This window comes from Anabrus simplex, chromosome 6 (assembly GCF_040414725.1).
Source record: "Anabrus simplex isolate iqAnaSimp1 chromosome 6, ASM4041472v1, whole genome shotgun sequence".
In the NCBI taxonomy this organism is placed as follows: domain Eukaryota; kingdom Metazoa; phylum Arthropoda; class Insecta; order Orthoptera; family Tettigoniidae; genus Anabrus; species Anabrus simplex.
Genome location: NC_090270.1, coordinates 163,693,085 through 163,720,392, shown reverse-complemented (window position 1 = coordinate 163,720,392; position 27,308 = coordinate 163,693,085). Strand labels below are relative to the sequence as shown.

General features: G+C 41.1%; 1 protein-coding gene across 1 annotated transcript in view; it reads left to right on the top strand.

Moving 5' to 3' along the window:
- The first annotated feature begins 539 nt into the window (after nucleotides 1-539).
- The window catches only part of LOC136875605 (facilitated trehalose transporter Tret1), a 49,988-nt gene continuing 23,219 nt past the window's right edge, over nucleotides 540-27,308 (top strand). Inside the window, exons 1-2 of the mRNA XM_067149143.2 lie at nucleotides 540-686; nucleotides 19,320-19,591. Coding sequence (XP_067005244.2) covers nucleotides 578-686; nucleotides 19,320-19,591 — 381 coding nt within the window. The 5' untranslated portion in view covers nucleotides 540-577. The remainder of the gene's footprint in view (nucleotides 687-19,319; nucleotides 19,592-27,308) is intronic.

The window sequence follows — 27,308 nt, the reverse complement described above, 5'->3', positions numbered from 1 at the left end:
GTGCGACGTAAAGCAACTTGTAAAAAAAAAGAAAAAAAGAAAGAAAGAAAGAAACTAACGCGTGGACGATAGAGAAAGCACCTCGTGAGCAATATAGAGGCTAGGGAGTCATTCATTTTCATGTCCTTCTCTTTCTTTTCCGGATTCTTCCTCTATCGCTTCTGGTAAACGTCAAGAGAGGATGGTTGCCCAGTGGCCATTCCTCTTAAAATAGTAAAATCACCACCACCACCTCCTTGGTATTCTCGTGACAGCTGTTGACGAACAGCACACACGTGAAACTTGAATGGAAGTTGTAGACCCTTGTAACTTTCCAGTATGTACACGAAAGAAAATGGGCTTTTACAAGAAAACGTTTTTAATTTTTGCATAGACATGTAATAGAAATCACTTTTTCTATGTGTTGGTACAACGCGTTAATCGTTCGCATGAGGTGCACGGCAGCATGAATATTTTAAATGCCTCTGGAACTTCCGGGTCACTATTAAAGCTTGCTGTTGTACCTCACACCGCTCAGTTACGTGAGTGGCACTGGCTGGAACAGGTTTACAGTAGTAATGCTACAGCGCTCTGCAAGATGACTGAATTAAAGGAAGTGGCTGTGGTTAAAAGTACTGACTGTCAAGATGAAGGACGTACTGGACGTGATTGGTCTGTGTTCAGACAACATCTAGCTGCTCTTATAGGTAATGTGTCATTATATCATTATCAATTACTTACTGAGATAAAGTGAACGCATGTGTTGTAAGACTTCACACCATCGAAAACACAGTTAGTTAATTTCAGGGTTAGTCAAGTTTCACCGTCAACATGCGGTCACAATCTGACTAAAGACTGAGAGAAGGCTATTTCTACTACTGCATCCTACTGTGTCGTCCCATTGGAAGGGGAAACCATAGCAACTGTCTAGTCTCATTCACTAGTAACATATGGTTGATCTGGCTTCGATCCAAGGCTCTACTATGCAGGTTTTCAATCCAGGGATAATAATAAGGATTACGGAAGCAGAAATTATAGGCAGGCTTACATTTCGCAATAGGATTAGAATGTTCGGGGATTTTCAGGAAAAAGAGAGAAAGGGTGCAACTCTCTGGACGGATGAAGGAAGAAAAGAACACAATGAAAGGATGAAGTACTGTAGGAACCAAAAATCAATAAAAGGAGACAAAAACACGAGGAATTTATTTTACGTGGTCCACAGATGGCCAAAATCGAAGAAATAATAATAATAATAATAATAATAATAATAATAATAAATCATAATAATAATTAAACAGTTATCACAAGAGCACCCGAAGGACAGAAACACAAAAATGAAACTTTTCATTTATATTTTATCATCCGAATTAACGTCCTCCTTTCTAGGGGGCCTTCCACTTGTCCCGAGCATCAACTACGTAGGTATCAATTTATAATTATTACTAAGTTGTCTTATTCTAAGTGACAATAATGATTTAACCTAACATGTATAAAACACACCCACATGTATAAATGAAACATGTAATATGAGTCGCTTAGAACTAGAGTGGCCTATCTCATGACCTAAAATGTAGGCTACAATTTTTAGAATATGTTTTTCTCAATTATTTATCGTAGTGTAAAGATGGAAACATATATAGAAAATAGTCTTCTTTGTTATTTATCAGTTTTATAAAGAATGAGTTATTATTTTTTGGTTATATGTTTATTTAATACGTTATGGCACACAAGATTATTAAGTCTGCATTAACATTTGTGGCTTAGACCACTATGACATGATTAATGAAAAAAGTCAAAAATATATTGGAACACGACGTAAAATAAAGTATTTATTAGTGTATTTTAATTGCGGTAAACATATTACAATGAAACGAAATATTAATATAAGTTAGCGGAAGATCCATTCCTTTCACTCCATGGCACTCTCACGTAAGTTCTCATCTACAACTTGAGCATTAATTTTCAGATCATGATAGAAAGTGTGACGAATTGTGAAGTGTATGGCAAAAGTTCAAGTTGGATTCTGTTTGTCTATAGCTCTTCCATGGGCGTAAAGCTTGTCTAGCACATGCATGTTTTTTGCAGAGTTCCTTTTGCGAAGATTTGCTTAAAATATCTATATATCTGGGCAATTTGTATACTTGCATTTGTATATTTGTATACATAAGTGAAACAATTAGTCTGCTTCAACTATTATCCATTGCATTTCAACCACTCAACGTTATATTTTTCAGTGTTTACCTTCCTGTTGGTTACATATGATCTTATTGTACTACAACTAAAAATGTCATCTGCTGATATATATTCACCTTGAAAGGATTTATCTTCTTAACGTCAGTTAAAAGGCTAATCCAATCATTCAGACTGTAAATATTGGGATAGAATTTCTTTGCCTTTGCTGGGATGAGTGGCTCAGACGGTTGAGACACTGGCCTTCTGACTCCAACTTGGCAGGTTCGATCCTGACTCAGTCCGGTGGTATTTGAAGGTGCTCAAATACGTCAGGCTTTGTCGGTAGATTTACTGGCTCGTAAAAGAACTCCTGCGAGACTAAATTATAGCACCTCGACGTCTTCGAAAACCGTAAAATTAGTTATCTTTGCCTTTTCAATTAGTGTAAACATTTAGGTCACAAGGCAAAACTGAGTGCCCTGAAAGTAAAACTTTGTGGTCTGACATCCCTGTTTATCTGTCGCATGAACTGAGTAATTTATTTTGGAACAGACATGAAAGTAGCGAGAATGATTGCTGGTACAAACAGGTGGGAACAATGGCAGGAGGGTACTCGGAATGAGGAGATAAAGGCTAATTTAGGAATGAACTCGATGGATGAAGCTGTACGCATAAACCGGCTTCGGTGGTGGGGTCATGTGAGGTGAATGGAGGAGGATAGGTTACCTAGGAGAATAATGGACTCTGTTATGGAGGGTAAGAGAAGTAGAGGGAGACCAAGACGACGATGGTTAGACTCGGTTTCTAACGATTTAAAGATAAGGGGTATAGAACTAAATGAGGCCACAACACTAGTTGCAAATCGAGGATTGTGGCGACGTTTAGTAAATTCTCAGAGGCTTGCAGACTGAACGCTGAAAGGCATAACAGTTTATAATGATAATGTATGTATGTATGTATGTATGTATGTATGTATGTATGTATGTATGTATGTATGTATGTATGTATGTATGTTTGGTTGCCACCCCTTTTTAAAAATCTTTGATTGACTGGTGGAAGTGGTAATGAAAAATGTGTATTTAAAATATTCCGAAAAACCCATTGTGTCAGTGGCACTTTGCTATCAATTTCATATTTTTTTCTGATATTCCTTGTACAATATTGTTATATGGTGACAGATATTTTCTACGGGATATTTAAATCGGATGCTGTGTTACAAAAGTAAGTTGGGACTGAGGAAATAAAACTCTTGAGATATTCATAGAACCCACAGAAATGGGTGTTTTGTTGTTGTTGTTGTTGTTGTGGATGTTTACCTCTTTGATCATAAAGTAGAATTGTGGATTCAGCACTTAGTTTCAATCTCGAGACAAACGGCCATCAGAAATCATTGTACTTTCTTTTTATTAGTAATTCTTACTCATTGGTTAAATGTGATTTAGATCAGTGTGACACTTTCCAGTTCAGGCAACCTCTGAGTGCTACAATGGATTATTAGCTTAGACAACTTTGGTTGGTGGTGCTGCTGGTGGTGGTGGTGATTATTGATTGAAGAGGAAGTACAACTAGGCAACCATCCTCTATGTAACACTAATCAGAGAGAAAAATAGAAGGGATCCGACACTTCGAAAATGAAGGTATCGGCCAAAGAAAGACAAGGGCCACGAAGGGAGTGAAAATGAAAGACTCCAGACTCCCTGAACCTCGAGTACTCTAATACCGTCGGGGTCGGAAAAGAACAAGAGTTGACCAAGGGAGGTCGGATAGGAGAGATTAAAGTGAGAAGCCTGGCACAAGTAAGTGGAAGCAATGCCAGGACTCCGCAAAGGGCTCAGTGGTCGCCAACCCACGATCCCAAGTTTAGAGCCCCTGGGGCCCTTATTAGTCGCCTCCTACGACAGGCAGGGGGTACCGTGGGTGTTATTCTACCGCCCCCACCCACAGGGGTAGACAACTTTGGTTATCAGATGTGACTTCTAAGAGTAAAGCTAAGAGAAATTAAAATCAGGGTAGGCCACTTGGGCAGACATCAATAGCCATCTGGTGGGTACGAATATGCATCTAACACTATTTTGAAAAAGCTGTGGGTTATGACACTCTGGCTCTCAGTGTTTCATATAAATAGGCTATTTTTCTAACACTCTGCATCTATACTTAAACAAAGGTTTATAGTAACAATAGGACAACAGTAGATTTTTTGCTAGTCGTTTAACGGAATTTCACGCTGATAAATATATGTATAGTTTGTGGGTTTTGTTTATTAGCTTCCTGAAAATTATCAAGGCTGTCACAGAGACAAAGCATAACAAGGACATAAATATGATTATACAATTCCTGATAAATGATACGAAAATAGTAGAAGAGATTAAGGACAATAACACATTGTGAACCTACAGAAACTACAGATTTGGCCCGATAAGACAACTGTCATCACCATGCCCGGCTCCATAGCTAAATGGTTAGCATGCTGGTCTTTGGTCAGCGGGTCCCGGGTTCGATTCCCCGCAGAGTCGGGAATTTTAATCATCATTGGTTAATTTCGCTGGCACGGGGCTGGGTGATGTATGTGTCGTTTTCATCATCCTTTTATCCTCATCACGATGCGCAGGTTGCCTACGGGAGTCAAATAAAATGATCTGCACCTGGCGAGCCGAAGTCTTCGGACACATCCCGGCACTAAAAGCCATACACCATTTTTTTATCATTAGCATCATCAACATCATACCAAATTATGTATTTTTTCCTATACACAAACAAATGGAATAACGTGCGTTACATACTTTTTTTACAGAGCTTATAGTAAACAGTCTAACCTATGTTGACGACTTGGTCGTAATGGCGGATTGTACCGAAAGCCTGCAGTCTTGGACCTTGAAGATAGGTGCAATGATTATGGAATGAAAATTGACCTTTCTAAGACTAAATTGACGTCGCAGGTAATAAATCCAAGAGAATTGGATGTCAGATTGGGAATACGAAGCAGGAACTTGTAGATAATTTCAGGTATTGAGGTTGTGTGTTCTCCCAGGATGGTAGTATAGTAAGTGAGATTGATTCAAGGCGCAGTAAAGCTAATGCAGTGAGCTCGCAGTTGCGATCAACAGTATTCTGTAAGAAGGAAGTCAGCTTCCGGACTAAACTATCTTTACATTGGTCTGTTTTCAGACCAAATTTTCTTTATGGGAATGAAAGCTTGGTGGACTCAGGATATCTTATTCATAAGTTAGAAGTAACATACATAAAAGTAGCGAGAATGATTGCTGGTACAAACAGGTGGGAACAATGGCAGGAGGGTACTCGGAATGAGGAAATAAAGGCTAAGTTAGGAATGAAATCGATGGATGAAGCTGTACGCATAAACCGGCTTCGGCGGTGGTTCATGTGAGGCGAACGGAGGAGGATAGGTTACCTAGGAAAATAATGGACTCTGTTATGGAGGGTAAGAGGGGTAGAGGGAGACCAAGACGGCGATGGTTAGACTCAGTTTCCAATGAGTTAAAGATAAGAGATATAGAACTAAACAAGGCCACAGAACTAGTTACAAATAGATTTTGGCGGCGATTAGTAATTTCACAGTGGCTTGCAGACTGAACGCTGAAAGGCATAACAGACTATAATGAAAATGTATCTATGTATCACTTTGAGTACATAAAACACAATACATACAATAGATACATATAACACTGACACTTATCTCAAATGAATTAAAAGAATAAACTATTCACCTAAAATAGTTTGAGGCCACTTTCGATAGTTTACGAGTAGACTTCGCAAATGTCAGAGCTTGAAGATCTCTGCGGATTTCTCTCGCTCTGAAGAAGAACCGGCACTTTAAATACTTATAGACGAGTTTAGGAGTAATGTCCAAAGTGTGTTCAATACAACAATCAGCTGCTGACGGCACAACAGAAACTGTTTGATTCCAATCAATACACTCATAAAAATATCGCCCCATATTAATTTTCCTTTCAGCCTGGAAAAGAATGCCACACACACACACACACACACACTCTCTCTCTCTCTTTTAGAGGGACGAGTTAGAAACCTCGTGCCATTGTAGGATGCGTAATCTTTTATTTCCGTAAGAACTAATAAACTACTTTCCCTTTCGTGACAGAGAGAACGGACACATGATATACACTTAACAAATGCTGAGGATTGCCTAACAACATACACATATCGTTCGAAGTATCGGGAACGGGGTACAACTCCGGCACAGTACTCTCCCAATCTCCAACATCTAAAACAGTCTTAAATAACGATTGTTTTTCTATTATGGAATAAATAGGTACAAATATAAAAACTCATACATGATTTGCCATTGATTTCTTTGACAATCTGCTGTTAGTTACGGAAATCGACCAAACCATTTACTTTTAGTGAAGTACTATTAATTTAGGCCTAAATTGAATCTCCTCTCTCATCGAATATACTACTCCGTACCATTTATTCTCTTCTACTGCATCATAAAAGTAATCCGAAATAGCATTTACACAATGACGATTTTTACATCGTAAGGGCATTTAAGTCCTTCGCAGAGTTTCCTCAATTGGCTTTATTATGCCCCAGGCAATGTCTGTATCTTTAAAGTGATTTTGTTCCAAGTAATAAGCTTTGTGAAAGAAAGTCATTAGGTACTGTACTTCATACCACTGGGATATTTTACTTGGCGTTTCTTTAACATAGTGGCTATAATAATTGTCTTTTTCTACCGAGCTCGATAGCTGCAGTCGCTTAAGTGCGGTCAGTATCCAGTATTCGGGAGACAGTAGGTTCGATCCCCACTGTCGGCAGCCCTGAAAATGGTTTTCCGTGGTTTCCCATTTTCACACCAGGCAAATGCTGGGGCTGTACCTTAATTAAGGCCACGGCCGCTTCCTTCCCACTCCTAGCCATTTCCTGTCCCATTGTCGTCATAAGAGTCTTTTTCTACTGAAAACTGAGTTGGCCCCGTGGTGTAGGAGTAGCGTGCCTGCCTCTTACCCTGAGGCCCCAGATTCGATTCCCGGCCAAGTCAGTGAATTTTATCTGGATCTGAGGGCTGGTTCGATGGCCACTCAGCCTACGTGATTAGAATTGAGGAGCGATCTGACGGTGAAATAGCGACCCCGGTCTAGAAAGCCAAGAATAACGGCTGAGAGGATTCGTCGTGTTGACCACACGACACCTCGTAATCTGCAGGCCTTCGGGCTGAGTAGCGGTCGCGTGGTAGGCCAAGGCCCTTCAGGGCTGTAGTGCCATGGGGGGATACTAATAAAATGACGTTTAAATTGAAATTCCGTGTTCTTAATCTGTCTCTATAAGAAATTAATCCTAGCTTTGGCTGAGGACAGACTACACTTAGCTCGCATTAAATTGCGAGTTGCGATCTTTAGTCGCCTTTTGAAAGACAATATTGTATTTTCGGCATCGGTAAGAGAACTAGACTGGCCCTAAATTTGACTACAACTAGGCTGACATTGAACTTGTACTTCACCACTTACTGTTGCCAGCACTGCTTCACTCACATCGTTATTCTTGTTTCTTGTTGACTTGATGCTGTCTGAAGTTCTTTTTCTACTGGGTGCCTTTCGTCACTTTACCCCGATGTAGAGGCATTTCGGTAAATTTGGAAAAAAATGAGGTATTGCTCCTGGTTTTAATCTTCACTACACGCGAGGGATTTCCACGTTTTCAGCATTCACTCCGAAACAGTTTGCCTTAATTATTAAATGTTCGAAAAAAAATGCACGTCACAAATTCTGTTTTGGCCGTCAATCGCTTATTCCCCACTGTCGGCAGCCCTGAAAATGGTTTTCCGTGGTTTCCCATTTTCACACCAGGCAAATGCTGGGGCTGTACCTTGATTAAGGCCACGGCCGCTTCCTTCCCACCCCTAGCCCTTTCCTGTCCCATCGTCGCCATAAGACCTATCTGTGTCGGTGCGACGTAAAGCAACTAGCAATCGCTTATCTTTCCGCGAAATAACTTTCGCCCACTTCGCGAACCCATTATATCCTTTTGGTAGTGTAAAAAATTATCTACCATCTCGCTTTCTTCCGTAATCCGATTTACAGGAACGAAACAATACAGCATTTTCTCGAAACAATAGAAAACTATTGGTTACTCACACAAGACACTGAACAGATACCAACACAGACCTTCGAAAAAATATTAAAACAAATAAACAAACAAATACCATCCCATACACGTTAAAATTATGACCATGACTTCAAGCACGCACGCACGCACGCACGCACGCTATTTTACCTTTATCGACTGCTTGGTGCACGTGCTATCGCTGGTGCGAAGCGACTGCAGCGCCACATTCTGGCGGGGCCACCAACGCCAGCGCTCAAAGAGCGTAGTGATGATAACACTAGGTATTCTATTTGTCATGGCAATATCTACTTACTATGTATAAAACGGCCACGGATGTCATGAACTCGCTGAAGTTTAGCGCTAAATGTGTTGTTCAGGCTGTTGTATACGTTATCATTGCCGACGATGGGCGGAATTAAACTCTGTACAAGGAATTTTCTCGTATTTAATAGAAGGAGATCCCGTAACCTTTTAAGAGAATGCTGGGAAAAGAAAACTCGCTGGCATATTTTCGTGATGTGGTCTGTCCAGGTTAAATGTTTATCCGAAACGATCCTGGACTTTTCACGGTATCCTTTATTGCTATGTGTGTTTCGTGGAAGAAGATCTGAGACATTTTAATACATTTTTATTTCGAATAGGTCCATTTTGATTCTGTTAAGGCTGTTTGTGATATGAATGGGTGAAATTTGAGATAATTAGTTTTAGTCCAGTTTTTTATGTTTCCTAAGTCAACATTTAGTTTACTAATGTCTAGTTGGGTGTCTTTCGGATTTGTATGTATATAATATAGTTGTATTTTGTCAGCGTATAAATGATATTTAAACGTATTTTGGAAGGTCATTTAGATACATTGGAAAACGAAGTGGCACAAGAACACTGTTCTGAACCATAATTTCACTCTGTTGGCAGAATGGTACATTCATACCTACTGATACACACTGCTGCCGCCCAGTTAGATACGATTTCAGCATCTCAGTGAATGTTTGGAAAAACTGGGGGTTTTTAGCTTAGCTAATAGCATTTCCCTGTACATACAGTCATATGCCTTGCTTGTGAAAATGAACGAGAATAGTCATCTGTTCCTTGTCCATTTTTACTTGAATGTAATTTGTAACTTTTAGTAGAGCTGTGGTGGTGCTGTGGTTAGATCTACATCCTGACTGGTATTTGCCTAGTAATTTGTGTTTGAATAGGGGTGTGAACAACTTTTTCAAATATTTTACTAAAACAGGGCAATATGCAAATTGGTCGAAAATCCTCATGGTCTCAGAGTTTATTCCATTGTCCTTTTTTCCTTTAAGTCTTATTATGATACTTTTTCCATTTCGTAGGGAATATTCCTGTCATGAGTGAAGTATTTAGTATAACATGTGTTATTGTTGGACGTGCAGTTTCGGATAAACTTTTATTTCATGGATTGTATATCTCACGTCCCTAATAATTACATGTGAAAAAACTGTTCTCCGTCGCGTTTTCTTTTCGCATGTAGTCTGTTGATTGTTTCCTTCTTTGTATTCAATTTGCTTTAGGTACACCAACCCAGGTGACGATGGGATAGGAAAGGGCTAGGAATGCGAAGCAAGTGACCGTGGCCTTAATTGAGATACAGCCAGAGCATTTGCCTGGTTTGAGAATGGAGAACTACGAAAAAACATATTTAGGGATGTCGACAGTGGGGTTCGAACCCACTATCTCCCAAATACACTCTAATACCTACGCGACCCAAACTACGCAGCCACTTGCTCCGTTTTTCCTACCTTTCGTCTGTCTGTGAAGTTCGTGAGCAAAAGTAGTTATTCACGTCACCCAGTGACACGTCTCTGTTTTCGTCAGTTTAATTTTTTATCAAACTGTTGCGATGAGTATTACATACACTATCAGTGATATTATTTTTAAGATGTCATATGTATGACGTATCCTAGCATTCCTAATGTTTTGTGTTACATTATTACGCAATTTTCTGTATTTTCATAGTCTGGGGTGGACATTTTACATAATATTTATAAGCTTCATTTCTCTCGCTGACATTTTCTCCGTGTATTTCCGTTTCCATATGGAGGCATGTTTGCTATAGAGTGCTAAAAGTGGATCGTTGAAGAGGGATGCTCTGTCGTCTTTGTCATGTTGTGCCACGATGTACTTAGTGCCTCCTCAATGAACCCCTCTTCGTTTAGGTTTTTGAAGTCTCGGGTAGCGACTCATATTTGGCACATTTCATTGAATATGTTGCATAACTGAGGTCATGATGGAATAGTCCGGAAGCTTGCATTTGTCCTTGGGCCTACTTTATATCAGTATGGTTTGTTACGATTAGGTCCAGCGATTGTATGGGAAGTAGCTGTTTAATGTGTAGGGTCTTGTTGAGTGAGGTAAGCATGCTTTTCAGTTGTTTGGTTTCAGTAGAATCACAATAAATGCCACTATTAAAGTGTCCCATTAAAATTACCAGCTCACACCTGAATAATAGGTCCTGCGCTGCTTCCTCTAGGTCTTCAACATACTTCGTTTTGGGTGCATGACACACAATAGCTAGTAAACACTTAGCACTGCGAATATGCCGCTCGACAAATAAGACCTCTGGTCCGTTTTAATATTAATTCGGTGTTTTAAATATTTATTTGAATGCCATTTAGTTGGGCAGATACTGTATATCCCTACGCCTCCACTACCTTTTCCTATTCTGTCAATCCTCATTAGAATGTAACCCTCCATATGTACCAGTGAAGACGAGATAGATGGGTTTTACAGAAAGGCTTTATTTTCTACTCACTTTCATTGACCTGTCCCAGTTTCACCCTTAGCTTTGACGATGTGAAAGTGACTAAGGTATGAGCGATGCTAATATTTTCTTAAGCAGCGAGTCCCTATTATGAATAGTGTGAAATTGTCGCTCATACAGTAGGGTCGCTTTGTGAGGGCATTTCAATGGACTTGACAGACTGATATCTAATTGCAACTTCCATAGCCTGGATGGAGATGGCAAAGAAAAAATTCCTGTAAAAAAATGTAGGCCTAAAACGTCAAAGCGCAAATCAAACGGGTGTGTTATACCGGTAGTGTACAATAGAGTCCTACTGCAAAATCATATTCGAGGAAGTAGAAGGCTGCGCGGTACGAGCCACGTAGGTCTTGTCTTCCATTCGGAAAAGGATGATTCCAACTCCACCATTTAGATGGTTTTCTGTAGTTTATCTATTTTTACAACTTGCAGATATTGGGGCAGTACTTCAGTTAAGGCCACGGTCACCTTTCTCACAGTCCTAGCTCCCTATCGCACCGAAAACCTACTGTACTTGATTAGTGAAGTCTTAATAATAAGAAGAAGAAGAAAAAGAAGAACACCGAGCTCGATAGCTGCAGTCTCTTAAGTGCGGCCAGTATCCAGTAATCGGGAGATAGTTGGTTCGAATCCCACTGTCGGGAGCCCTGAAGATGGTTTTCCGTGGTTTCTCATTTTCACACCAGGCAAATGGTGGGGCTGTATCTTAATTAAGGCCACGACCGCTTCCTTCCCATTCCTAGGCCTTCCCTGTCCCATCGTCGCCATAAGACATATCTGTGTCATGCGACGTAAAGCAAATAGCAAAAAAAGAAAAAGTTTTACGTCACAATAACTACTTTTAAGGTTTTGGAACATTCCGAGGTGCCGAAATGTTGTCCCTCATGAGTTCTTTTTCCTGCCGGTAAGTATTTCGACATGAGGCTGGCGTATTTGCATACCTTCAAATACAGTACCACTGAACTGAGCCGTGATCGAACCCGCCCACATGAGCTCAGGTCAGTACTCTAACATCTGAGCTGCTCAGCCTGGCTAAAACAATATTAAAACACGAGTGACGTATGATACGTTTGTATGCATTCCGAGTATTATGCCTTTGCTCCCAAGACCTAGTCTTTACAGAACACTATCTTCTGGTATGGGCTAAATTATATCTGTTACTTTCATTAACCTGTCTCAGTCTCACACTTGGTTTTAACGATGTGAAAGTGACTGAGGTATGAGCGATGCTAATATTTTCTTAAGCAGCAAGTTCTTGTTATGAATGGTGTGAAAATGTCGCTCATAGGGTCGCTTGGTGAGGACATTTCAATGGGCTTGACAGACTGATATCTCACTGCTACTTCTGGCTTTGTGAGGAAAGCGTGGAAATCTTAACTCACTCCACATTTCCCTTGTACACCACGTCAGTGATGCCCAGGTCATCTATGACGGCTGAACATGGGGCTGTTAAGGGCCAAATCAGCCTTCGGGGCGGTTACCCAATATACATAATATATTATATTCGAGTATTACTTACTGTGAGAACTGCTTTCTTCTGAATCTGAATCTGAATTTGACGTTTAGTCTTTACATTGGCGTGTAGATGGAATTGCTTTCTGATGTGTGAAACGCAGATCCATTTCCACGATTAAATTTCAGCTCCCATTAGAAGTAAGAAATGCAGTAATTAGCTAATGTTAAAATTCATCTCTGTCAGTGGGTCAGTGATAGTGTGTTTTCCATCCTGGTCAATTCTGGCACTCCATGGCATTGGACTGATGGCGCACTCAGCGTCACCAGACCGAACTATATAAACAATAAACAATAACACGGCCGACTGAATCCCTCGCTGCGCTCCAAGGAGCTAGCTAGTGCGACGAATCAAGTCGGCCGTGACAATAAGAATGGTCCAGTAGAGTTCCGCTTTCGCTGCTAGATAGCAGCCAAAATGAATTGTTGACATTCATGGGCAAGCTGTCTAAACGGCACCACTTCACAAGATGTACAATGTCATATTATTATTATTATTATTATTATTATTATTATTATTATTATTATTAAAACCGTTCGGCTCCTTGAGGGAACGGTCAGCGTAGTGGCCTTCGGTTCAGAGGGTTCCACGTTCCATTCCTGTCCGAGTCGGAGTATTGACTTAGTTTGGTTAATTCCTCTAAAGACGTAATATTGAAAGATACGCTCTGACATTTCTTAGAGGGACGTCCGTTTACTACCTGCCTGGGTGGGGAGAATGGTGTAGAGGGTATGGTTGCCATTGAAACGTGGGTGGACCCACTGCGGTTGCCATGGAGATTGAACCTCCTGGCCGGCTCATGTTGCTTGGGGTTCCCAAACCTCTCATTCCTGAGTTACGTACAACAGAACACAGCGGTCTGAACGAACGAAAAAGTGAGCCGAAAGCGAAGGCAAGGAGAAAGGAATGCAGGAATGTGTCAACATCGTCCAATGACACGTGCTGTGTTCCTCCCTCCAGCCCTATCTATCAAAACACTTTTTTTAATATTTCAGATATAGCTCGGAGACTGCGTATTTGTGTTGGTCCATTTCCACACAACATATCACACTACAGACCACTACAGAATCATACAGCAGTGAATATATCCATCCCCATACGGTTGGCGTCAAGAAGGGAGTCCTACCGTAAAAATGTGCCAAATCCTAGAAAGTGCTGGTACTAGGAAACTGTAAAGTCTAGGCAGAAGATTATAAAAAAAGACCATGGTTCTACAGCCCTGAGGGGCCTTTGCCTACCAAGTGAATACTGCGCAGCCAGAAGACCTGCAGATTAGGAGGTGACGAGTGGTCAGCGCAACGAATCACTTCGGCCGTTATTGTTGGGTTTGTAGACCGAGGCTGCTATCTCCTCATCAGATAGCTCCTCAATTGGTCTCACGTAGGCTAAGAGGGCCTTGATCTAACCCTCAGATACAGGTAAAATTCCCTGACCTGGCTGGGAATCACCGTAGGGAACGCTATTTACATTTTTTTTTTTTTTTTAGAGATACGTACTGGTACTACTGTACGTGTTAAGAAATGAAAACTAGAGGTATTTCATGACTGTTGATATAGTGTTCATAGCTGTTTTTTTTTTTTTTACGTGGAATCCCATTTTTTCATTTCAAGAAACCCAATCCGATTGGCTGGAATTTGAAGGTATTTGAAGCATGGCCGCCTTAGTTATAGAAAGCAGTAACGATTTCGGTCGGTTATCACGCTCCCATGTTTAGGAATTCTCTCGCCATTAGTAAGTTCGTGCACATCCGCTGATCACAGATTAGCGCACGGTAAGACAGAAGGAGATAGACAGGCAATGCACCTTCATTTACGTAACACGAGTTGAATGTGTGCAGGCAGCCAGGTGAATGGCGCAGGAGGGGATATTCCCGCCGTTCAATGAACACATCATGCTCTTGGCTCTGCACTTGTGATGGAAGGTACTCTGTTGTTCATTTGTAATCTGTCCGAGTATGCGTTCTTGGCATTTCTTTTGTGCAGTGTTGCCAGGTGGAGGAATTGCTCGGTCGGCGTAAGGAGTTTTCAATTTTTTTTTAAAAAAAGGACTGAATGATTATTTTTGGAAAGTAGGAAAGTAGGAAATTTTACATTATTTCATTTTTCTATTTTGAAAATATAAATAGCCATTCTTAAGAGAAAACTTACTGAAGTGTTTTCCTTTCAAAACTCGAAAAGTGAATGTATCATCATCATCATCATCATCATCATCACGAAAAGAATTACGTTACGACGTAAAGCCCCTAGCAAAAAAAAAGAATTACGTTACTTTTATGGTTACCAGTGTGGATAGAATGTTTTCCTTTCAAAACTCGAAAAGTGAATGTATCATCAATCATCATTATCATCATCACGAAAAGAATTACGTTACGACGTAAAGCCCCTAGCAAAAAAAAAAAAAGAATTATGTTACATTTATGGTTACCAGTGTGGATAGAATATTTTTCTTTATAACCGACATTAAAGCAATGAATATCATTCAATTACACTCAAACACGGTTGCTGCACCAGTAACAGTGTACACCATGCTGCTATAACTTAATCATTGTGTTCATTCTGCACCCTGGGCTGTCTTAAAACTGCCCAATGATGTAATAAGCAGAGCCCTGCGCGGATATACAAAATATTATTCGCAACCCCTCCGTACTTCCTCAACCGCAATCGCACCCGCAACTATTTAACTATATTTCACCCAAGGTATTGAAACGGATCGATCTGTTAACATAATGCAATAGGACTGATACCTAACACCAGCCGCCCCACAGTAACAGGTTTATGAGGAATTGACCGGTTCATTTCCGAAACTGTTACTACTTCTTTCCACTAATTGCGAACAGGAGCCAGTTAGGTTTAGGTCAGATTTACACCTTTGAAAGGTTCTTTATATATCACCTGTTTAAAGGTCGTCTCACCACAAGGAAAACAACTGCATGAAATGTGTGAAAGACTGACTTGTCGAGATTTCTAGAGTATATCTGAGTGAAAATCAATAATCATCATTATTTGGAAATTATCAGCAAAATTATCCACACTGCCATACAGTTCGCATCCGCCAGGACGCTAACATCGCGGATATTCGCATCCCTGCAGGGCTCTAAAGACAGGGAAAACCAGCCATGACAGAATCAGAGGAGACTGATCATTCTGATAATATTCTCAACAACCCTTAACCACTGATCCGCAGTAGTGGCTGTCTGGTAGAATATTACCCAGAAGGAATTAACACACGATCCAGTTAAACCAGTGGCATGGATCTCTTCCATTTAAGAGTCATGAAATTGACATGGGAATAGAATATGTTTGCTCACATACATTCTACCTGCATCATTATGTGCACTCAAGTATTTAGCTTGACATAACCAAGAATCAAAGTTGAGTCCTTGTGAACCAGTTGTATTCTCCAGATTTCCACCGAAACAAGCACTCAAAGGAAGAATCGTACGACACGTGCAAGCCAGTAAGACCCTTGATGTGCCAAGACGATTGCTGCCCGATCACAAGGCCTCGCGAGATCAGCGTGACGACATCCTCAGAGCAATTTCTTGGCTTCTGCGACCGGGACAGCTGTCTTTCATATCATTCAGCTTCTCAATTGGTCTCACGAGACTAAGCGAACCTTATTTTGGCACTCTATAATAATAATTATTGTACTGGTCGGAGATCGAACATGGTGCCTCTGAGTAAGAGGCAAGCATGCTACCCCTTTACCACGAGATTGTTCAAAACAAACAATAGGAAAGAAAATCAATTTTTCATAGCAGGATGATTTTTAAACTGTAAATTAGTCCGTTATATACTTAAATTTAGTACTTGCGTTTAACACAAGGAAACAGGAAGTTGATAACCAAGAATAACCTTTTCTCATGTACAAGCAGAAAGGTAGCGCTAGAAATTTCATTTAAGAGAACATACTCTGTGGTCGTATGGATGATGTTTACAGACGAGCATTGGATGTTGCCACATTCTAGGTTCGAAGATTCGGACCCTACAGCAGTAGAGCCTTGTGTAGAACCTAAGACCTCAAGCCTCAGAAAGATGACAATACTTTGGTTAGTTTAAAGAGATTTTTGGCGAGTGTATTTAAATTGAGTGTCTTCTAACAAATAGCAATTCATCCTAGAATAAAGACAAAATGGTGAAGACAAAGAGATAAATTCATTTATAGATTACTATTTGCTGAGACAATAATCTACAGCTTCCAAAGAATAGTACCTTATCAAATGTAACAAGTAAGTAAATGCCCCCAGATCTTCCGCAGTGGGGATGCCGTCTGCAATCGAGTAAGTTGCGTTTTCCGGTGATCGCCTTGTTTTATAACTATAATTGTGTATTTCTTTGCTTCATCAGGTTACGTTTTCAAACAGTGCCAAGAGGAAGGCAAATCATCATCATCATCATCATCATCATATTTTCTTTTTGCTATTTTGCTTTACGTCGCACTGACACAGATATGTCTTATGGTGACAATGGGGTAGGAAAGGCCTAGGAGTTGGAAGGAAGCGACCGTGGCCTTAATTATGGTACAGCCCCGGCATTTGCCTGGTGTGAAAATGGGAAACCACGGAAAACCATCTTCAAGGCTGCCGACACTGGGACTCGAACCCACTATCTCCCGATTACTGGATACTGGCCGCACTTAAGCGACTGCAGCTATCGAGCTCGGTCATCGTCATCATCATCATCATCATCATCACCATCACCACTCTATTTCTTAGTGTTGTAGAGTCGGAGTTCTGAAGGGTTCTTCTCCATTCCCTTATCTTGTTTGCCAGGTCCCTCCTTTGGTCTTTCTGGACTGCAGCGGCCTTCAGGCTTCGCCCAAGGCCATCATCACATCTTACCTGTGGTCTGCATGGGCCTTTCCGAGTTTTTTTAATGAGCCATACTGACCACGGGATTCTCTCATCTTGCATTCTCAGTAAGTGTCCTGCCAATAGTGTGACCAACTGTTGAAGGAAGGAATGAGGGACAAGACAGTCAAAATAGGGGGGGGGGGGGGGGGAGGGAATTCCACACAATTTCGGGGGGACAGCTACATTTTAAAACGACAAAAACTGTAACATTTGCAAAAGCATTGTATTGCCAGTTTCCCTTTTGTCTTGACCAAGAATAGTCTTAGTTAAGTAATAAACCAAACCCCATGGCACTACAGCCCATGTCTCGGCCGTTATTCTTGGCTTTCTAGACCGGGGCCGCTAGCTCACCGTCAGACAGCTCCTCAATTCTAATCACGTAGGCTGAGTGGACCTCGAACCAGCCTTCAGGTCCAGGTAAAAATCCCTGACCTGGCCGGAAATCGAACCCGGGGCCTCCGGCTAAGAGGCAAGCACGCTACCCGTACACCACGGGGCGGGCCCTTACTTAAGTAATAACATAGAAAAATACATTTCACTCATGTTTACTGTACAATTTCTTTTACAGTTTGTGAGTTGAAGACCCTTCATACATAAGAAACACTGAACGTCTCCTCGCAAACTTTACAAAATACCTTGTGGACGTTATTTCGATCAGGAGATACGTATGGCGTGCTGGTTTCCCACTTTGCATTATATGCACATACGCGTTTATTTTTCCCTTTTGGCTTCTCGGGTTTAAATGATGTTTTATTTTTATTTTTTGTAATGAAGTAGAAGTACAGTCCCACGCGGAATCCATTTCAAAACCATAAAACCTTAAAGATAAACACCAGTTGATTCAATATGTCTATGTTGATGCACATCGTACTACCGAAGGGTCACACACGCCACGTTTCGGTAACTCGAAAGTCGGATGGTACATCCGGAAAAGCTGCTATCGTTAAGTCATACAGCATTCCAGAGATACGTTTTACTCCTAACCATGCAATAATAATTTTTCTCCGTATATCCTCTTCCTTTGTACAGTCCGCAATAATTACATCCCCAAGACAGGCTAGCCGAGAGGTTTCCCCTTTCTGGTAACCGAAAGTTTCTCGTTTTATAGCCGAGATGCATAACTTCGGTTTTCTCCTCATATTTTTAAGATCACTACTCTCAAACTCATCAGCTCATGTATTTACCATAACTTCGAAATCTCCCTTAGTGTCACCAGTCAGCACTACAAGACTCATGCCTCCATACTGAAACACCAAAACTACGACTTGAAAGTAGAATGCAACCATAAGTAAAATTCAACGTTGAAAATCCTGTAGAAAAGGAAAGCAAACAAAATAACCACAGCATGAAAGAAAATCCACTGCTTCGGGCATGTTTTATACTACTCAAATAAATAAAATAATGCATACGCAAAAGAAAGAAATGCATAATAAATCTGTCGAGCCAAAAAATTGCAAGAGGAAAATAACGGCCCGTAAATAATCAACACAATAAACAATGGAGTAATGGCAATATTATGCTCAAGGCTCACTCACAGCAGTCTGCGACGATATTTCTCGCGTCTGCTCCTAGCATACAATGAAGTTGCAAGGGTAATGTAGGCTATAAGCTCCAATTTAGATGAACTATCCTCTGCGATGACTCAATGACATTAGGGACAATAACATCCATTCTCCTCTCATCCGGGATCTCTTCATTAGGCCAGATTACATTAAGGATTTGGTGTAGACACCTAATGTTTGCTTCTCATGACTCCCTCGTCATTTCCGTCCTAATTTCATCTATGACAAGGGTTTTATTTGTCCTCATCTTATTCAAGATGTCCTCGACATCTCTTTCAGCCACTTCAGTAATTTGAACACAACAACTAAGGAGTTTCCCAAAATGGGAAACAAATATATAAACAAAACAACATAATAACGAACACCCTTCCTTTTCAGCTAACCTGGCTGCTTTTAGCGGGGGAATGTGCCTAGGATGGTCGTCTCCAGCCGTACCACTACTACAGCGGGAGCAGGGCGACGTTGATCTCCCACTGTACGTGACAATAGAAGAAGGATCATGGATCAGCTGCCTTCTGCCACTAGGGGCCGCAGTGGGATCCTTGCCTGTCGGATACCTTAGCGATTGTATCGGACGGAAGAAAGCGATCCTTTCGCTGGCCATTCCTTATATCGTGGGGTGGATGCTTATTTTGTTTTCCGATACTTCGGTGAGTACTGTACTCTACATTATTCACGGATTACCACATCTCAGTTAAGATCTAAAGGTTAAGGGTATTTCTTACAAACTAGGAGAGTTTATAACAATGATTAATCCTCTTAAATTCAGTAGACCTAAACCTGAATACAGTGGCGGATGGTGGGTTCTAAATTTGGGAGAATTAAATATGAAGACGAGGCTTAATTAATAGAATGGGCTAAAGTCACAACACTTATAATTTTACTGTAAATAATACGTGAATTTATTTCATGCTCTCATACTGCAAACACTCACTCTAGAGAATTTGTTTCACTAGTAGCAGATATCAAGATCAAGACTCGCAGACCCAATTGAAAGTGTTTGTAATCATCAGAGAAAATCACGGTAAAGCGTGAAGGAGGATATTGGGCAAGGGAAGCCTTTTCCGCAAGCTCTACTTCAGTCGCAGTGCCAGCAATTGTTAATTCAAGTAAGGAATCTCAAGACGGCACGTTAGGAATAGAAGTAACATAACAGTGGCCAGTTTACTAGAATCTGCTGTGAATTGCCCATACAAACTAAAGAAAGGAAACGGAAGTGGATTGGACATACACTGAGTGGCCAGAAGCCATGGGAAGACACTGAATATGATGTTCGTAACGAGTTGCTCCTCCGCGAGCCCTCGAAACGGCAGCAATACGCCGAGGCATCGACTCCACAAGATGTTGGAATCGTTCTGGAAGGATCTGGACCCACGCATCTTGCACTGCTATCCACAATTGGTCTTGTGTAGTTGGGACGGGGTTCATGAAGCGTACACTAACATCGAGAGCATCCCATAAATTCTCGATTGGGTTAAGATCGGGGGATCTAGAGGGCCAATCCATGGTCATAACTTTACTGGAGTACTCCTACAACCACGTGCGTGCTACCACAGAGCGGTGACATGGCGCATTGCCCTGTTGAGCCATGGCATCTCCATCGGGGTACTTTAGGGCCAGAAAGAGATGCATATGGTCTGAAAGAATGTCTACATACGTGCACCTGTCAGTGCTCCCTGCAGCCAGACAATGGGGCCTGATTGCGACCATGAGAACGCCGACCAGACCAGAACTAACCTACCTCCCGCCTGGACTCTACCTTGTTGACACGCAGGATTCATAGCTTTATGGGGCATACGCCACACTCTCACACGCCCATCAGCTCGATACAACCGTAAACTGGATTTATCACACCGTACCACACGCCGCTACTGTTCCATGGTCCATTTCCGATGTTTGCGGGCCAGTACAAGTCGTTGAGCTCTGTGTCGAGGTGTCAGCAAAAGGGCACACATTGGTCGTCGGCTGGTGAAGCCTATGCGGTGCAGTTGTCTCTCTACAGTTCTGGTAGAAATGGGTCCTGCCTCCCATCATTCAACTGGGCGGTGTTCTGATTCACAGTAGCCCGTCAAGCGCCCAGTATGGTTTTGCGGAGGCGCGTGATGTCCGTTCGTTAAACACCTGTGGTCTTCCGGTGCGGTGGTTTGCGCGGGTTGTAACATTCTCTCTGCGATATTGGAGATCCATCCTCGACACTGTTGACCTCGGAAAGCCGAATTCGCGTGTAATCTCTGCAATGCTATGACCCATGTACCGTGCGCTCTTGATCATCCCATGTTAAAAGTCGGTTAACTCGCGACGTATTGCCATCTTCACGACACTGGTGTCTGTGAGAGACTGTTCAGCTACGCCGCAGCTAGCCGCAACGCTCAGGGACCATACACGGCACATGGGACACCCCTTTCCTTTGGCCACTCAGTGTATATTGCAGAAACCAGATTGAGCAGTCTAAAACTGGGTTCCAGACTGGAGTTCTTTTAGCTGGAGAACGGCCAAGAAAAGTCTTTAAATGTACCATCGAGGAAGCAACTTGGGAAGTTGGGAGGTCGTCGGCAGGTGTTAAGTACATGTCGATGAATACAAACACTCCGATCACTCATATAAAAGCTAATTTTAAACTGCCCTTTAACACACTATCACGTCTCATCTATAACTTGGTCGGTTGCAGTGTCCTTCGGCTGGTCCGACGGCTCTGCACTCCGACCGACCAGCCGAGCAGAGGAGGAGTGGTCGCGGCTCAGCCATGGCTTTACGCCTCGGAATTCGGGAGACGGAGGGAGTATGGTTTTCCATGGAAAACCATCTCAAGGGCTGTCGATAGTGGGGTTCGAACCCACTATCTACCGAATGCAAGTCGGCAGGTACGTGACTCAAACCACGGGGCCACTTGCTCGATAATACAGTACTACGCATAATAACGCCCTTACTCTCCTTATAACTCTTATGTAAGCTCATTTTAAATTGTCCTTTTATATGTGAGCACATATGACTCTACCGTTCAGTGCTTTGATAGCTCCTCTGCAAACCAATTTTAATAACCCCTTCTTAATCGTATGCACGCACCTCCCTTATATAACACTTCTCTTCTCGTCCTGTACGAGAAAAGTTATGCAAGCTCTTCAATTATAAGTGTGTTGTCTGGAGGAAGCGCGGTGGAAAAGAAAACAATAAGACTCACAGTTACGTAAGTGGTATCTCGGTGATTCTGGGAATTTCCTGGCACGTGAGACTTGTAGCCAATGTATAGCGTTTTTCTTAGAGCTGTCTGTGCCAAGTACAGCGTTACCGAAAGCCCTTAACTCACAATCAATGCTTTGATATTAGCCTTCATTTCTCCTATCTTATTCGTCAGTTAATTCTTGAGAGCATGAAGTGCACTCTAGTTTGTGAATGTCACAGAACTGTGCAAAGTGCTACTATCACCAAACTTCAGTACGCTGCCATTCTGAAGACAATTACTGTAAGTTTAAATAAAACAGTCTTAGGTTACTCTTTAGAACAGTATTTGGTTTATCAGTAGCGGCGATCGGGAGTTCGAAGTACAGGGGCAAGAAATTGTACACAAAACAAATACTACCCGGTTTGAAGAATATAGCAGAGGTGGGGTGTATATATAAGTCAAAACAGAAAGAAAAAGCTACAAAATGGCAATTTTTTTAATGTTCTCTGAGCGAATTTCGATAGAGAGGCAAAGGTTGACAATTTACCAACTTAAGTGCGGTAATAACAGTTTTTTGAGATTTTGATTCAATAATATACAATAAAACTTCGATAAAAGGTACAATATTACACTTGTATTACAATTAAATAGAAGTACAGCATGATTACAAAATTAAAATAATTTAGTATGTGACTACAAACTAACAGACACTAAAGGGACTGCCAAACTGACGAATGCGCGCGGCTAGCGGGTGAAACAAATCTCAAACCTTGGCAAAAAGTATACCCCTGCTACCCTACCTCACAGCACATGCAAAGTCTCCACTACTTGGTGTACCGAGCTCGATAGCTGCAGTCGCTTAAGTGCGGCCAGTATCCAGTAATCGGGAGATCGTGGGTTCGAGCCCCACTGTCGGCAGCCCTGAAGATGGTTTTCCGTGGTTTCCCATTTTCACACCAGGCAAATGCCGGGGCTGTACCTTAATTAAGGCCGCGGCCGCATCCTTCCACTTCCTAGGCATTTCCCATCCCATCGTCGCCATAAGACCTATCTGTGTTGGTGCGACGTAAAGCAAAAAAAAAAAAAAAAAGAAACTAGGCCTACTTGCTGTGGCGCTGTACAAATCGGTTAGCCACGTCAAACGACATTTTTTGCGTATTTCTGCTAATAATTTTGTTAATAATGAAAGAAAATAATTAGCGGATAAGACAACAGGGCTTGTACAAATTGCTTGTTTTAATAATTTCTAGTTGCAGCCGGCTAAAGTGGAAAAATAATATCCATAATATGGCGCGGGGGGGGGGGGGGGGGTGGAGGGGATGCCCCCCCCCCCCTAATAGCTGTCACTGTGGTTTATAAAGGTTTTGATCCTCATAAAAGTCACTCAGAAGAGAACATTTAGAGGAGCCGCCTACATTCAGACAGAACTTCCTTTTTTTTCCTGGCCTCTTCCAAGTCAATTTGTGAGTCGGCATTACACGTAGACTTGGTCCAGTCTTATGGCTAGATGCCCTACCTTACGCAAGTGCTATGTCCAATTATCCATTCTTTAACTGAAGGTTGCTACGCAGACCATTCAGCCTATAAGCCGGGTATTTACATTCACACAGAATATAAAAATAATTCGCATCTAGAGCACATGGAGTTCATCGCTCTTATGCTAGGAAAACATGATACGGAAACTTGGAGGAAAGAGTACTACCCTAAGTGTGTTGATGCGGTGACTCATTTCTTCAATGAGTTAGTTGATATCTTTGGCCTTACGTGGAACCTAGGCCTACTACAAACACTCCAATTCACAATAGCCGATGACGCGAATACTGGTAATCTCGTCTTTCGCTGTCGGTGTGACAGTGGCATCTTAGGTAGCCTATGACAGCTTAAATTTCAAGTGTTTTGTTACTCAAGTAACTTACGCTCTTTCTTTATGTGATTTTGTCGATTTCGACTTTTAAAAATGATTTATGTTTTTTACTGAATAATACCGAGGGAAACAACATAAGATTTTTCAGGTATTTTGCTTCATTTTTGCAGCAACGTACTAAGGTCAATGTTCTCTGCCTTTTGAGACACTAAGAAGATAAGTCATTTCGTCAGGCTTGAATGAGATAATTCAGTGTGTAGTATATTTTCTGTTGGTATTGTGGACATGGACAATATTATCTTGTAAATAGATTATTGGTAGTGAATTTACAGAGTTGCCTTTGTTAATGAGAGCTGTTAAATCCTGCTAGCTAACAATCCACTTTAGTTTTGACCAACGAGCTAGAAAGAGGACTATAGAGGGGCTATGGGACCGCCATATTTGAATCTACTTGAACACCGCTTCCGCCATATTGTAAGCGATCAAATCATGTGGGCGTGGTGGTCAAGCAAGTACCAGAGGCGCGGGAATAAATACCGTTTCACAGTTTTCTTAATCAGGGAATCACTCAAAGATGCATAATATAAAAGGACATTAAAAATACAAGATACAGACTGCATACTTACATATTGTGTAAAGAAAGAAAATTAACGCATTTCCAGTTATTACAAAAGAAATCATAATGCATTGCCATTAAACAAATTTATCCCTGCATACAGATAATGAAAATATAGAGCAGACATCTTAAACAAAATAATATAACAACATCGAGAAGTAATTCATATAACTATAATAATAATAATAATAATAATAATAATAATAATAATAATAATAATAATAATAATAATAATAATAGGTCTCTTCCCGGTAACGTTGATTTGCCATTTTGTATGAATTCAGCCTAATTTTACGACCGGATGCCCTTACTGACGCCAACCGTATGTTCTGTTGTGTGTAGATGAAGAAGGTTATCCAGTCGCCGATCCAGAGGAACTAACCCAGTCAATTATACTTCCTTTCGCATCCTTACGTTGCCAAATAACCTTACGTTTTAGTGTGGCGTTAAACCACTAGGACAAGATTTTATAACTTGTTTACGTCGCACCGACACAGATAGGTCTCTTTTTTTTCCTACTAGCACACGAAAAAAATAACTGAACACTTCTTGTTCTGCATGCAAAATCGATACAAAGATGCAACAGTGGATAATTGGGAATTTAAGAGTTCATGCTTTAAGCTAATAATATTTAATATTTGATGAGTATTTTATACTAACCATGAACATTTCAATTTAACCACTAGTACTCATTAAAAAAGCTTCTTGGTGTTTTGCACTATGATCGTATAAACAAGTAAATATTTCAAATTCGAGATTCTTGTTGCAGTGGTAAGGAAGCCCGTGTAGCCAAAGAATATTTGTTCTCATACTTGGGTCGGTCTTAATACTTCATGTTTGTTGTTGAAAGTTCGTATTGCAGTATTAACCACTGTCGAAGATTCTGACCATATTTCAATGAGTCAATACTTAATGTCATCATTCTTCTGATTTGAAGTATTAAGGACCATTCATAGAACAGAAATATGTTTTGTCTTTAAAAGTGACAGACTGTGTGCATTATATTGTTAGATGGTAAATCTATCGTTGATGCGAAAACCGAATAATAATAATAATAATAATAATAATAATAATAATAATAATAATAATAATAATAATAATAATAATAATACCAGTTAAGGCCTTCACGTCTACAGGTAAAAATACACAGCATTATTAGGCCATGTGTGTGTGTGTGTGTGCGTGTGTACATTTCACCCACAACGTGCCATGGACTCGTCATTTGTTGCGTATATGTCAACCGCGTTTCCTTCCCCATTTTTTGGACACATAGGACTACACTGGATGTTCATTTATTAAAGTGAAGTCCGAAGCCTCTCTCGAAAGCCTCACAAGTATTGGTTGTTCTTTCTGATGTGATTCAGTCAAAAGCCCAAATTTCTGGAGGAAACGCAAATTCATATTGTTTCCCCTCTAGTTGTTGGACATCATACTAACACATCAATGTTTTTAGGTGACGTAAGGATGGAAAAGGGCTAAGTCTGGGACGGTAGCGGTCATGGAATTAAGGTACAGTTCCAGCATTTGCCTGGTGTGAAAATGTGAAACCACGGAAATCTATCTTCAGGGCTGCCGACAGTGAGATTCGAACCCACTGTCTCCCGGATGCAAGCTCACAGCTGCGCGACCCTAACCGCATGGCTAACTCGCTCGGTGATTGAAATTCTAGTTGTTGTATACACAGCACGCCATTTTACAGTGTGATTCAGCAGCCCCTTCTAATATCGTTTGCTGCAGGCCAACTAACGTGCACATTATTATAGGGGTGCTATTCCCCTGCAGGCGTACTGTATGGTACAAATATTCAGTGAGCACATTTTGCACACGATTCTGAACCCTAGCGAAATGTTATATCATCCGTTCGCAAAACCGAAGTACCCGGAGAAAAACCTGTTCGGCCTCCTCTTTGTCCAGCAGAAATGTCACATGGAATGACCGGGATTTGAACCACACTATTTCGACTTTGCGTCCTACGCTCTACCGATTTAACTACGGTGGTCTTGTTATTATTTCCTCAATACTTAACAACTCTTTGGCATCTGCTACAATATATTATGTTCTGGACAGAACCTAATAGCTGATAGCAAAGTATAATGCGGTCGTGGAAACTAATGTTCAGTGTAGAATCTGTGTTGAAATATGCTCATGAAGCTTTGAAGGTGACCAAATATCTGACACAAAAGATACAGATATTCATTAACAATTGTCAACATCAACAATTGTCTAGGGAGTATACTGGGAATATATTGGCCAGAAGTAGAATAACCCACGCTCTAGCATTCCGAGTAGGAGGTGATGACGCCATCTTAGCTCTAGTAAGACGTTTCATTTTCTTACGCGTGTGAGATGCGGAATAGACTGCAAGATCATCAGACTATTCAAAGATGATGGAGGGGATGAGGAATATAAGAGGAAAAATCAAATGCAACGGAAGAAGGTAAAGGCACAGGAGTAGAATACAAAGAGATGAAAAGAAAAGTAAGTGGAAAGAAAAACAGTGTAGGCGCCGGTGGAGGGAAAGGCCAGAGGGAAGATGGAAACAATAAAAAGAAGGTCGAGGAGTCGAGTGTAAAAAGAAGAAAGAATTAATTAACTGGAGAAAGTCTTTGCGAAACTCACCGTAATGAATTTCTTCCTTTTATTTCTTTGACACGGCAGAATCGGGAATCTGCTAGTGTTATGTTAGTTAAAAGCTCACATTTCTAACAACATTTAGTCTAGTCAGCA